The 14,148-nt window shown below is 38.2% G+C and overlaps 1 protein-coding gene across 1 annotated transcript; it reads left to right on the plus strand.

The window, feature by feature from the left end:
* Window positions 1–9,272: 9,272 nt before the first annotated feature.
* On the plus strand, window positions 9,273–12,690 carry LOC126203445 (uncharacterized). Its single transcript, XM_049937762.1, has one exon. It carries the CDS (start codon window positions 10,911–10,913, stop codon window positions 11,436–11,438), a length of 528 nt encoding a protein of 175 aa, XP_049793719.1. The 5' UTR covers window positions 9,273–10,910; the 3' UTR covers window positions 11,439–12,690.
* The last annotated feature ends 1,458 nt before the right edge of the window (window positions 12,691–14,148 follow it).

Genomic DNA, 14,148 nt, shown 5'->3' on the forward strand with positions numbered 1-14,148 from the left:
AAAAAATACTTTAGCAATATTTGCCGATCTTTATCGTTTGCAGAATAATCAGTAAGAGGAGTTTCTCTTACAGTCCAGAAAACATTCACCATAACATTGTTTCACTGACTGCACCTATTTTTTCTACAGAGCCATCAATTTCCGTGCACTGATTGTATTGCTGATTCATTTCCGGCATGACACATGAACCCAGATCTCGTCCAGAATTTAGTAAATGTGGTATGCATCTTGCTTATTCATAGTTCATACTTCATGTAAAGTATAATGTACTCTCTCTTCTAATAAGCCTATGGCATTACCTATTTCATACACTTTTAATCACATATCATCGAGGACTGTATTGTGAACTTCATGAAGATTTTTTTTTGTGGTTGCAATTTTGGGGTATGCTTCACATGGAAGTATAGCCACAGTTGAGTTCACTTCATAGTTGCGGAAGGCAAAGTGGAACTGTTATGCCTTTCCACCAACTTTGAATGAATTTCTGTTGTAATACACATCCCAAAACAAGTAATTTTACACTGACTCGCTTGCAGTTTATCCTTTTGAATGAAACTCAAACAATACAGCTAGTTTTTTAAAATGCTGTAAACAAAACTACTGCGTAAAACAAGTTGATCTTTCATTTATATTATGGGACAACATGTACCACTACAGTAAAATCTAAATTTCATTGGTAACAGTACTGTTTATGTGTCGGCATTGAAACTTTTCACCTTGCCCTCATACCATAGAAAGTACATACAAAGTTTATCTATTATTGTAGAGAACAAATCTATTTAATTGGAGCTTGAATAAGATATCGTGTTGAAATATGAGGTGACAAACTCTGTGCTGTAGTAGAGTATATTCATGAATTATTTTAGTCCATGATAGTTTACTGTGGACAAAGAGGTGTTAGTATTATGCTAGTTGACTGTCTAAATTGTGTTTTGACAAAATCGTTTCATAACCCTTCAACATGCTCACAATGAATTGCACATTGGTGCAAGTGGGACATCAGCAGGTGCCAAATATTTATGTTGTGACTATTTTGTGTGAAATGAAAACACGAATGACACTTGGTTAATACACTTAGCTCAAAAGATTTTTGTACCAGTACATATACCCAACAACTTTCTTGGACTGACACTTGACAGCTGAAGATTACGTGAGATTTTGGAAGTGTGGATGAAATATGTTAAAGAAATTGTAATGGGTTTGTTTCGACATTTCTACAGAAATGAAAAGTCATCAAACCACTATAGACCAGGGTTTAGAATTGTGAAAGGCTCTGAGTACAAGTGACAATTTTATTGCATGTATCTGAAGCCACCTTAAATTTGTAAACCTTTGTTGTTCCAGTTTCTGTGATATATTCTTATATTTACTTTTATTTTTCCTGTGTTTCATACACGGTAATGGTGGTACTTCATTTAATTTACTCAAAAACAACAGATATTTTTGATTTTTATCCATGGGTCAAAGACCGTTTTGTACTGCATGAATATCAAAGGTAGTTATGAATTTCAGCCCACAGTAACTACTTGAGTTGTTGGAAGTTGTTAGTTTTAATTTTGCTGATATTTTGATTTAAGATGATATAAAAAAGGAAACCAAAGTTGCTAAATACTACCTGAAGTTGTTCTCAGTATTAATTCTGCAAAGTTGTACTCAGTATTAATTTTGCATTTGTAGTTTTCAAAAGAACTGTTTGGTGATTTATATTCATTACCACAGTAACCTACATTAAAGCACAAAATTGCTGCATGGAGTTAAGTGGGAAGGAAGCTTAACTTCTTACTGCTTTTCGAATCAGTTTATAAATTTGATGCATCTGTATACTGTTTGAGTGAAATTAAAATAGCACAAAGTACAGCAGTTTTGTGCTGAGACTATTGAAATAACTATACAGTTTCTTTATTGGAGAAAGTGATATCAACAGCTTTTTGCGAATGGCGTCTTGTCAGCAGACTGACTTACTACACCAACCTGATGGAAGCACATGTACATAAAAACAAAAGGAATAGTAGTTTTGTGGAACCAGAGTTACCTTCATGCAACAAAACAGAGGAAAATATTGGAGGAAGTTACTATATTTGGGACAAAATAATGAGGTCATCCAAGATTCCACACGGGAAAAACAACACAATGGTACAAGAAGAAGATCAACTGTGAAATGCTATCAACAGACATTTTTACTTGCTCTGCATCATTTTTCATGAGTCCTGCCATGCATGTAGCCTCAGGTTGACAGCAACTGCTCGTTTTCTTTTCTCTTGCACTTTCTGTCTGCCCGTGATTCGCTTGTCCTTACTGTATCTTTAATTTTCAGTGTCATTACTTCAGTTGTTATATTTTCTTTGGCAGATTCTTTTTCCATTCAGTTTTCCTCTCTGTTGTTTTTGCTCTGCTTCAAATTATAGCCTGCTCACTATGATGTATACCACTTACAATTTTTTACATTTTACAGTCATGTCAGTTGCTGAATAGTCATCATTTTAATGTTTCCTTGTTCTGTTTTGTCTTTCTTGGCTCAATGAAATCCTGTGTGCTCCCTGAACAGTCCTGTTCTGCCCATCCTTTTTTGCTGAATGGCAGAAACTTGTTTTTTTGTTCCTGCTGATGTGGGGTAAGTAGAAGTTTTTGAAAAATAATTATTTGTATTTTCATTTTAAAAATACACTTTTTTATATGTATTCTAACTGCAATAATTAATACAAATTGCCTCTAGTGGGACACACAAACTGTTATTAGATCAAGGACTGTTTATTGCACGTTATAGTTGTCAGGCAAGAAATAGAAACCCATATAATCAAAAGCAACTTTTGGGGCCAGGAAGATGACACTGACAGTTTACTTTTCAGTTGTTATGACTTGAATTGTAGATGATCCCATTTAAAAATATTTGGCAACTTGTACTATCCCTTAAACATATTTGTTTCATGAAAATGCAGGTAGCAGAAAATGACTTCATTGTTCTTAATTAGTTGCTTGTGATTCAGTTTCATATTTGAGTCAGTGGCTCAGTGTCATAGAATCTATTGTATATGATACAAGTAATGTACTGAGGAAAACAAATAATAATTAATATGAAATTATAACATACTAATTTAATTTGCCACTCGATATTGGGGCTCTTGAGTGAAAAGAAGGACATCTTTTTTCCTACACTCATATCATCTCTCAGGCAGAGTTCCCAGTTACAGTTGCATATCATACAAAGTTATCCTTCATTTTGCAAGTCTTAGTAATGAATGTCAGTCATGAGCTATTAGTAGGAGCCATTCTGCAATCACCTGGAACAATTTGGGAAGACTATTTAAATATCCAAATCAGAATAGATGGGACAGATAAGGAGATCCAAATCCTCATAAATGAACAGCTTTCAGACTTCCCTGGATATTTTAATGACTTGCCATTTAACAAAGGCACGGGCAACCATTGGTGACCTATAGGCGTGATTCACGTCCTTGAGCTTTGGGGCCCCTCATCGCATGAAGCGACAGCAGCACTCGAAGCACATAAAGTCAAAACTAAAGTGTTCGGTGATGTTTATGGAGCAACACATCAATATGAATGACACCCCTTTCCCAACACATCATGAGTTTCTAAGAGTAAATGCTTTTTATTTTCACGCCATGTTTGTACATTTACATTTATTTGTGTGTCAGGAATGATTTTTTAATTAAAATTGGCACATTTTGCCAGTAGTTGGAAAGTCTTGTACCATTTTGGCCCACTAACATTGTTTGCATTCTATCAGAGTAAAGCATAGACATAAGCAGAAAATAATGTGTGTGTTGTCAGCACTGATTCAGAGGTGAAAATACTTCTCATTGTATCCCTTCAAGGTAGTGAATGTTTCCCCCACTCTCTGCAAGCACATGAGCACTTGTCATAACTTTTCACTCAGACTGGAAACGTGTTTCCCTTTGTTGATCAAATCTGGTGTTGGTGTAATGGAATTGTGCATACACAGAGTAAAGAAAACTTGCTCTCGTCTGTGCCACGAGTTGCAAACTGTAGGCAAGTCGAGTGTTTGTGGAAATACCCAAAAATGCATCCCGGACAGAGTACAGTGCGAATGCCAGTCTCACTCCCTTACAAATTTATTCCGCGAGCTGAATTGAAACCGATCGTGGGGCAGATCGAGCCTGCCGGCCACCGGTTGCCAGACACGATTTAACACAGGAACATACAAACCAGAAGTATTTATATAAATTAATGTATGCTTTTCTATTCATTCCTGTGAATTACTACCCCATAACATAGTTTATTTGATGTACAAAAATCCTGCTGCAAATAGTTGTTTGTCAGGGAAAAGCCGTCAACTTGGATTTGGAAACATGATGTATGCTGCAGAGTGCTGTACACATTTCTGAATAACAGCTAGTGTGTGTTCCCATCGTAAAGGTGATCCCTCTACCTTGTGTCCACTGAATAGATGTTGTTGTAGATTTTAAACATGTTCATGTTTCAGTGAAAAACCTCGTAAGCAGTTAGATGTCTTATATGTTCAGTACGCAAATTTCCAGTGTGTTAAACTGAGGTGCATGAGGTCCATGAACTAAGGCAATATATTGTACCATAGTATATCCAGGGCTGGGCCCCTGAATATTTGCCGACCACACTCACGAATGTGCTTTGTGGGTCCGGGAACGGCAACTGCTTTGCCTTGAGAGGTTGTTTGCCAACAGAAGTTTGTCTGTTCAGTTTACTGCCAGGCCTGTCGCAGCCTCACAGCATCCGGCGGGGGGGGGGGGGGGGGGGGGGACAATCCGTACCGATATATGGCCCATTCAGGAGGCTTGGCGGTAAACAGCCCAGTGAATCTTCTGTTGACAAACAACCTCCAGAGGTAAAGCAGGTGCCATACATGGCCCATAAAGCACATCTGTGAGTGTGGTGGCCAAATATTCAGGGGCCCAGCGCTGCATGTACTTAATGTTCTGTACCCTTCTGGATCAATAATGTCCCCCCACCCCTCCCCCCCCCCTCTCTCTCTCTCTCCCTCTCCCTCTCTCCCCTCCCCCTCCCCTTCTCCCCTCCCTCTCCACACGCCTCCACCCCCCCCCCCCCCCCCCACACACACACACAGACATTGGACTGAGTTGTTCCATAGTACAGGCCATTTAAAAAGATTCATCCAGTTTCACAAAGTTGTATATCTTCCACATGATTGAAGACAGAAACTTGGGTAAATTTTAACTTATGCATCGAAACTAAAAGCTTACTTTGTCACCAGTTGTAAACAGCCAGTTCAAGTGATTACCAATAGGGATCTCTCTGGTGCAGTTGCTGTCACTTGTAGGTTGTTACCAGGTGTGTGTCGAGTTAATATTACAAGAAAACAAAATTGAGTGAACTGTGGTGCCATGAAGCAACAGCAGTGAATACAGTAACTCCGGATATGCTTGCAAAAATATGGGACAACTTTCACTATCATTTGGATGTTTGTTGCACATCAAGTAGAGGGCACATTGAATGTTTGTGAAAGGTAATGAGAACTATGATCCTAAATGTAATGGTAATAAGTACCTCAGGTTTGAATGTACATGAATGTAAAAAAGATACCCTTGTAAAATTGGATGGAGCTTTCGAAAATATAAACTTTACAGTCCTAAGCATCAAGTAAAATTCACTCTTAAGTTTCTATCTTCATTCATGGAGAAGATATAGTCATGTGAAATCAGATGAATATTTTTGAAGCATGTGATCCACAATAACATCAAACAATAAAAGCATTCAAAGTAAATTAGATTCAGTATACCTCTGAAGCTGTCTATGAACAACATTCTAACCGTAACGATAGTTGAATTTTGCTCTTGCAGGGCATCGTGAATGTGTTTATTCCGTCGTAGCTTCCGTCCCCCCCATTTTTGGAGATTTTGTGTTTTCTACTTCATTAATTGTGCTATATTTTAAGAAATTTGATTAAATCAATAAAAGAAGCTATCTTACGTAGAGAACTTTAAATCACAGTTGACAGTGGATGTAGGATCAAGCAAAATTTTCCGAATAACTGTAGGTCAGAAACGTAAAGTCGTGGAGCTATGGCCACAAAACAGCAGTCAGTCAGCAAGAAGCACATGGAAGTATGTGTATTTAGCTTTTTGTACCACCTAGTACTTGTTATGTTAAGAACAACAGAAATGATATCAATATAAGCAATATAAAGAATATGTAGATCGCTGTTCACTATAAAGATGACATTTTGAGCTGCTGACAGACACAACGGAAAGACTGTTACACATTTAGCATTTGGTCAAAGCCTTCTTCAGAAAAAGAAATAAAACAAACAAACAAACACACACACACACACATATATTCATTCACACAAGCAAGCACTCCTCACACACACATGACTTCCATCTCTGGCAGCTTGCAGCAGAATACAACTGTCATGTTGAATGGAAGTAGCAGTTTGGTAGGGATGGGGATGGAGATAGGGAAGGGGAAGAGAAAGGGATAGCAGGGTACGCGTGGGCTGAGAGAAGCATGACGTCTGGTGGAGCGTGTAAGGACTAGGACATATAACAGTGGCTGCCACCACACACTACCTCAGGGTGCTGAGAGGCCAGGAAAATGAGGAGGGGGGGGGGGGAAGCAGAAAAGGAGTTGGAAAGGTGAAAGAGAGGCCCGTCCATTGGCAGAGGGTGGCACATAAAGAGGGTGAGAGGATGTTAACAGGGAGAAGAAAGGACAGAGGGGGCAGAAACTGTTGGGTGGAAGGTATGGAGGCAGTAGATTACCTCAGATTCAGGTTGGGGTAAGTTTTGGAGCAGAGAATGTGTTGTAAGTATATCTCCCATCTGCAAGGTTCACAAAAGCTGGTGATGGGGGCGGGGGGAGGATCCAGATGGCCCAGATTGTGAATCCGCCATTGAAGTCAAGCAGGTTATATTCACCTGCATGTTGTGACACAAGGTGGTCTTCCTTGCTCTTTGAACAATTTGGTAGTGGCCCTCATACTGGTGGACAGTGGTTGGTAGTCATAGCAGTATAAAAAGTTGTGCAATAATTGCAGCAGAACTGCTATGTGACATGACAGCTTTCACAAGTGGCATGGCTCCGATGGGTTTGGGATAAGTTTCTGACAGGACTGGACTAGGAGGAGCTGGGTGGGTGAATTGGGCAGGTCTTGCTCCTGAGTCTTAATAGGCACATGATCCCTCTGGCAAGGAGTGGGATTGGGACTGTCATAGGGATGGACTAGGATGTGCGGAGAGGGTGGGTGGGCGACAGGCAGTAAGGATCTTGGGTAGAATGTTCCTCATTTCAGGGCATGATGATATGGAATCAAAGCCCAGACGAAGGATGTGGTTCAGTTGTTCTAATATGGAAGAGAGTTCTTATCACTGCAGATGTCACCCAAAACATTCTGGACTGAAATAGCTGAACCACATCCTTGTTCAGGGCTTTGGTCACCTATGACCAAACCCTATATCCCTATGGAAGAGTACAGTGCAAGACTTGCCCAGTTCACCCACCCAGCACTTTCCACGGCAGTCCTGTCACAGGCTTATCCTATCTCATCAGATGCTGGGCCATCTGTGGTAACAGTCATGGTATACACTAGCTCTGTTTCTGTCATTTCATATCTTTTTATATTGGTATAACTACCAACCAACTGTCCACCAGGATGAATGTCCACCATCAAACTGTGGGCAAGAGGAAAGTAGACCACACTATGGCACAACATGCAGCTAAACGTAACATGCTTGATTTCAATGGCTGCTTCACAACCTGGACCACTTCAATACTTCCTTTCTCCACCAGCTTTTCTGAACTACGCAGATGGGAGTTATTCTTACATATTCTCCAGTCCCAAAATTATTGAGCCTCAAGTAGCCTCAATAAGCTACTGTCGCCACACCTTCCAACCGACAGTTTCTGCCCCATCTCTGCTATTGGTTCCTCCCTATTCAAATCCCCTCAACCTCTTTGTGTGCTGCCCTCTGCCAATGCGTCCACCTGTCTTTCCCCTTCCCTGCTCCTCTCCTTCTCCGCCCCACCTCCTCCACCCTCCCTATGCCCCACAGCCTCCTGATGCTCTACCTGGTGGCAGTCCTGCGATGACTGTTAGTCCCTGCACACTCCACCAAATAGTGCTGTTCCCTCCTCTTACCTGTAACCTGCTATCCCTTCCGCACCCCCTCCAAGTCACAGCTTCCGTTCAATGTGACAATAGCATTCCAGTCTGAGCTGGCAGTTGGCAGTCGTGTGTGAGGTGTGCTTGCGTGAATCAATGTGTGTGCGATTCCTTTGGCCAAGAGCTAAATGTGTAACAGAATTTTTGTTGAGCCTATCTGCAACTACACTATGAGTACTTAAATGCCATCAATTTACCAAGTACATAAACTTTACTACTGGAAATGGCACTACAGTGCAGTAGTTGGCATAATGTGCAGTGTTCTTACTGAAATTTAAATACCATGTGCTACAATTTTTGCTAACAAGTAGCTAAGACGAATGAACATTTGTTGCAACATGCAGTTCAGTAACTGTAAAATTAAGAAAAAAATAAATTGAAACTTACTGGTAGATGCAAATGGTTGCTAGTCTGAAACTTGAATCCAGAATCTAGGAGGATTCCAAGATGAAGTCCTGGTCCACAACACAGTTTTAATGAGCTAGGAAGTTTCAGAACAGTTTCATATTCAGCTATAGATTGAAATAGTCATTCTGAAAAAATAAAATTATTTAAAACACTTTTGCAACTATGTTCTGAAATGAATTGGGTGGGCTGAAGGAGGTGAATCAATGAAGATGCAATGACATCAGAGCAGACTGTTCAGATATACTGACCTGCAATGTAACGAATATAACAGTTGAAAATTTGTGCCAGCCTGGGACCCAGACCCAGATATCCTACATGTTGCAAGCAGATGCCTTTACCATTAGGCTTAACATGCTTCTAGGACTGACTGACTTTTATTGTAACTGATGTTTCCATCTGTAGTTTCTGAATGCTATTGCCAGAGGTGGAAATAGCACAATTTGGGGAACATTCAGTGAAGGACCATGACTTGCCCTGCCACCAGGGATTTAACAGTAATGAAATGAATGGACTGATAGGGATTAAATCAGTGAAGATGCAATGACATCAAATCGTGGGATAGTTTCAATAATACAACCAATAACCTGTGACTGCCTTTTGTTTCTTTCCTTCTTTCTTTTTTTTTTTGGTTGTTAAATTTTTAACTGATGAGAAATTGCCGTATACTTAACAACAAGCAGTTAACTTTTGTTTTTCATCTGCACTCATTAGTTAACCCCTACAGCAGCAGTTTTTAATTATTTTAAATGAATGATTATTGTTATTACATTAAAATTTATTGACATTTAATAGTTTCCTTATGAAATGTGAGCAGTTAATGTTATCTTGTATAATTAATTAATAAATTGTTGTTATCTGTTGTTTTGATGCTCTTTAGAACAGATTCTCCCTCCCTTCCTTTGAACACCATCCCTTTTCATATTGTTTCAGTGACACATCCAGGAAAGGATGTTCGTCAGTTTCTCAACTTTCAGGAACTGATCAGTTGTGTACATAAAAGGAACTTCAGATATAGTCAGTGCCTTCTTTTAATTGCTGATAAATCCTTTGTAAAATAATTTTTAACTTTCTCAAGTCACATTAATTTCTTTTGGTATTTGTTCACATTTAGACTAATGAGTGATAATTAATTTGGCAATTTTTTGCACATTAGTTAAGATGCAGAAGATGTGTATCAACTTCAGAGGAGAGAGTAAAATTACTTTCTTAAGGTATCAACTGACTGTAAACGGAACATAAAAAGTGAGCAAACATTATCAATTATAAAATTCTTTTAATGAGTAGGAAGCTAAAAAGATGTTATCAACTGATGAGTCTGCAAATCAAATTGCAAGAACAACAATGTACATAGTTGTATTTTGGTACTTTTGCATCCACTGTACCTCTTCTTTTGTAACACATAGTACTTGTTGCTTTATTAAGAAACAGAAATGTGCTAATTTTTAATGATAATGTATTTGTGTCATAGGTCATGTATTCTACCTGGCAGACAAGGCAAGAATGGTGAATCATCCCTTCTGCAGCTGTACAGGCCTGCACAACATTTTGATTTCCACAATAACAATACTGATTTATTCTTTTTGAGTATTTGTGTGCAAAAATATTTTCACAGTTACTTAAAGAATATTCTCTGGAAGCTAAATTAAAATTTGTCTTTCACTCACACCATAAAACAAAGTTCATATTTATTGTTTTAATCTTGAAAAATAAAATATTACAATTGCTTAATTAGCTCATTATTTTATTAAGATTGTAGGAGCAAGACTTATATAAATTCATATATCACATATGAGTTAATGTCTGCTAAAAATTCTCAGATATTCTTAGTAATTAAAACTGAATCTTGAACTTTCTAAATCACAAATTTCATAGCTGATGAGAAATGAAAGGAAAAACATGTTAAAATGGAAAATAATAGATCAGAGAACTTGTATATTCATCTCAGTATGTACTTATGTGGGCACAGGAAATCCGTGAAGTGCCCCTGGCATTAAATGCCATCCTTGGTGTAAAGCCTTCATTTTTGTCACCTTCACATGTATTATCTTGTACTGTCCACTATCTGTATCATTCTGGGAGAAGAAATCTGAAAGTTCAATATTCTATATTTTATTTAAGAATATCTGTGGCCTTGCTTGTCATATATGCATGAGCTCTTTAACTATAGCTACCCATATTTGAAATGTATATCATGAATGAACTTTAAAAGGCTTTGTGCAACTTTTCTCTGTAAGATAATTATCATCTTAAATATTAATGCTGCATATATCTGGCTATTCATAATATTCTTTACCATTAAATTCTGTCATTTAATTGAATCCTATGATAAGAATTTACAGAAAAAATTGTTTTGTTGTTGTAGGTCAAAATGCGTCTCTGCCTTCTCAGCAGCATCTTAACATGTATTTACATGTTACTGTCCTGTTCATCTCTGCCGAGTGTCACCTGTTATCGTCAGAAAGTCATTGACTCCGAGTACATGCCTCCTGCTTCAGGCTTTAGGGTGTGGGAAAACCGGTATGCAGTTGAGCCAAGTTGCGAGGAGCTGCGAGCAATGTGGCATTTCTCAAAGAGGCAGTCCCGTGCTTCAGAAATCACCAATGAGGTACCAACATACAGAGATCCTCTGGCGTATAACGTATGGGAACCTTACGCGCGCTCTAGGAGCATTGGTGGTGGTGTGCTCACTCGACCAGGGCGGGGCCACATTTATGGAAAAGTTGTTTATGCAATGCCTGGGTCTATCACCTACCAGTCTCGGCCAGAGAGATTCCGTGCATTTGAGGAGGTGGCGAAGATGCTTGTCAGTTCACGAAGAGGTGTGCCACAAAGGAAAGTCACAGCCTTCCATTACTCTCGTGGTCGGGTTCCGTACCAGGATATCCCTGCTCAGTAAGAAATAATTAATGTCTGGTGTCTGAAATATGTAGATGTTAGTTACAACTGTTTTTACTGCTACTAGGGACTCACAGAGCTGGAGCTGTCTGTTATTTTTCTTCTGCGTGTAGTTATTATGAATAATTTTTTGTTAATGCTTTCAGTGTTTCACTAAATTGTTTATTAGAAATTCTACTGAGTTAACTGCAGCTTACATTTTATGGAGAAAAAGCGTGTAGTTCAAATCTGAGCTGCACAGTGTGAAAAGTATGTTTTTGGCAATGGGTGTCATTTTCCTGTGCTGCAAATTTACTGCTGCACTTTTAACTTAAACTCTTTATGAATGAAAGGGCAAATGTGTACTTTGTAGTATGCTTGAAGCTTCCACGCTATGTGTCAAATGTTGCCCTAAGCTAATGTTGAACAAAAGACAAATTAATAACAATCATATCATTGAATCCCAAGAAAAAGATCTAACATATCTAAAAACTCTTCTTCATTGCCAGACAATAACATTGCAAGAACCACGCATCAAACACTGTGTTTTAATTGTAATACATTTATAAGTAATCTTAAATTTGGTTGTGGAATCAGGGTAATGTGTTTTACTTTTAACTAATGGAACAAAACTTTATCAATTTTGTTATAAAATGAAATGTTTCCTTTGCACTAAAATGCCACGTTTTCTTAAGTGAACACACTTTACACTGTGTAAGTTGTCAAGAGTGTACATATTTTTTACACTGGTTTGATATGTGGTTCTCATGATAAAATTGATTTGTTTCATTTTACACATATTGTTCTCTCAGGTAAATTGAAATTACAGACTTACATATTTGATAGCTGCAGCTACATAATAGAGAACAGGTTTTTTGCCCAAACATGTAATATGCAAATATGTGACTACAAAACATATCAGAAAATATTTATTAATTTCTGAAATGTGATTTTTGAAAAGTTGATAATAATCTTATCACGACTTGGCTGTTATAAGGCTCACAAATGAGTCCCAAAATCTGTGTCTTCCTAAATGACAATATCATCTATGACAATAATTACTACTATATGTCAATGTCAAGTCTTTTGACCTCCAGGATTTACTTTTAGTAAGCAAGTTTTTCTTAATCTTGGCATATCAGTTTTCTGTTCTATAATGTAAGACCTGCATAAGGATGTTTGTAGATAAACTTTATAATTCAGAATTTATTTCTTTATTGCATTTTATGAAAAACTGTGGAAAGATTTTCATAGTGCATTTTGGTCAAGTGTATATCCATATGAAATATACTGGAGAAAATATTTAACCATTTTTATTATTTCATTTGTCATATTGCCTAGATTTGATTGAGAAGGGAGAACATTTAGTGATACGTAATGAGTTTTTCAAACTCATTCTTGTTCTCTTGCAGAATTTCCAGCAGACTTGAAGCCCTAAAATGTTGATGTATTAATCTATAAATTTTTCTCAATGTATTTGGTTATGTTTTCGGTGTTGTATGGATCAAGTCAGATTTGTAAAGCAGTAACTTGTAGATAGTGCTGTCAGATGTCAGGGATTTCCTTAAGCCCGTATTACACAACATATATAACACATACCAATCTGCACCAGTGCCCCAGTGTACAAATCTGGAACCACCAACTCTTATGTTAGAGCTATTACACAATATACCTAAAGTGTAACTCTGCATCAGCACTCCAAGAGAACATATTCAGAACCTAAGGCTTGTTTACATCGGTTATGTCTTTGAGTGTGGAAGATGATATTTTTATAATGCTGCTATTTATTCATATTGATCATTCTGAGCAGTCTAACTTTATATTTATCAAGCACTTATTGTTATCTTGTGGATTTAAAATGAAACTACGTTACGATTATACAGAATTATGGGCAATGCACTCACTTTGTCATGGTGGCACAAGCAAATGATTACCTGTGTTTACCTTTCACAGCATTTTAGACATTGATGACACAGTTATCTATATAGCATTTTATCTACGCAGCATTTGCTGTGACAGTGTCCACCTTAGCCATTAAGAGAAGGGCAGAATGATGATGTAATGCCAGGTGCAGGAATTGGGTTCGACTCTGGCTAGGAAAAAGGGGTGAAACAAGGGCATTTACCCCCTGTTAACAGACGAGTTAATGCCTGAAGATCCATAGGAATTTAGGAATTTCAGCAGAATGGATGTGCCTTGTCGATGGTACATGATAGGAGGCGCACAAGTGACAGAGCAGTGAGGAATGCTATTTCATAACAGTGTGACTATGAAGATGCAAAACAATGTTTACAGTCCTCACTGTTCATGGATAGAGCGTCTGGCATGTAAGTAGGAGATCCCGGGTTCGAGTCCCAGTCGGGGCACACATTTTCAGCTGTCCACATCGAGGTATGACAACAACACCTGTCAGCAGCTGAGATTGTCAGTCATCACTTTAAATACTATACCTGAGGGTAATATTGAATATGTTGAGGGTAGCAGTAGCGATGTTGCGCCACCAAGTGATGTGGTGTCACAGCCGGTGAGCAATACTAGTTCTGAAATAGGAGCCCATACACCAGACCACCAGGTGCTTTTGTACAGTTATATCAAACACCAGATCCTTTTGTACAGTTATATCAAAGGATAGAAGCTTTACTCAATAAAAAACTTAATAAAAGAGCTAATGAAAACAATCAAAAACAGAACAACATTGCACCGAAATTAGAGGCTATGACTAACGATGTTAG

The sequence above is a fragment of the Schistocerca nitens genome, chromosome 9 (assembly GCF_023898315.1).
Source record: "Schistocerca nitens isolate TAMUIC-IGC-003100 chromosome 9, iqSchNite1.1, whole genome shotgun sequence".
NCBI lineage: Eukaryota > Metazoa > Arthropoda > Insecta > Orthoptera > Acrididae > Schistocerca > Schistocerca nitens.

Excerpts from the sequence above, each read along its gene's own strand:
- LOC126203445 (XM_049937762.1), top strand. The coding sequence starts at position 10,911 with ATGCGTCTCTGCCTTCTCAGCAGCATCTTAACATGTATTTACATGTTA.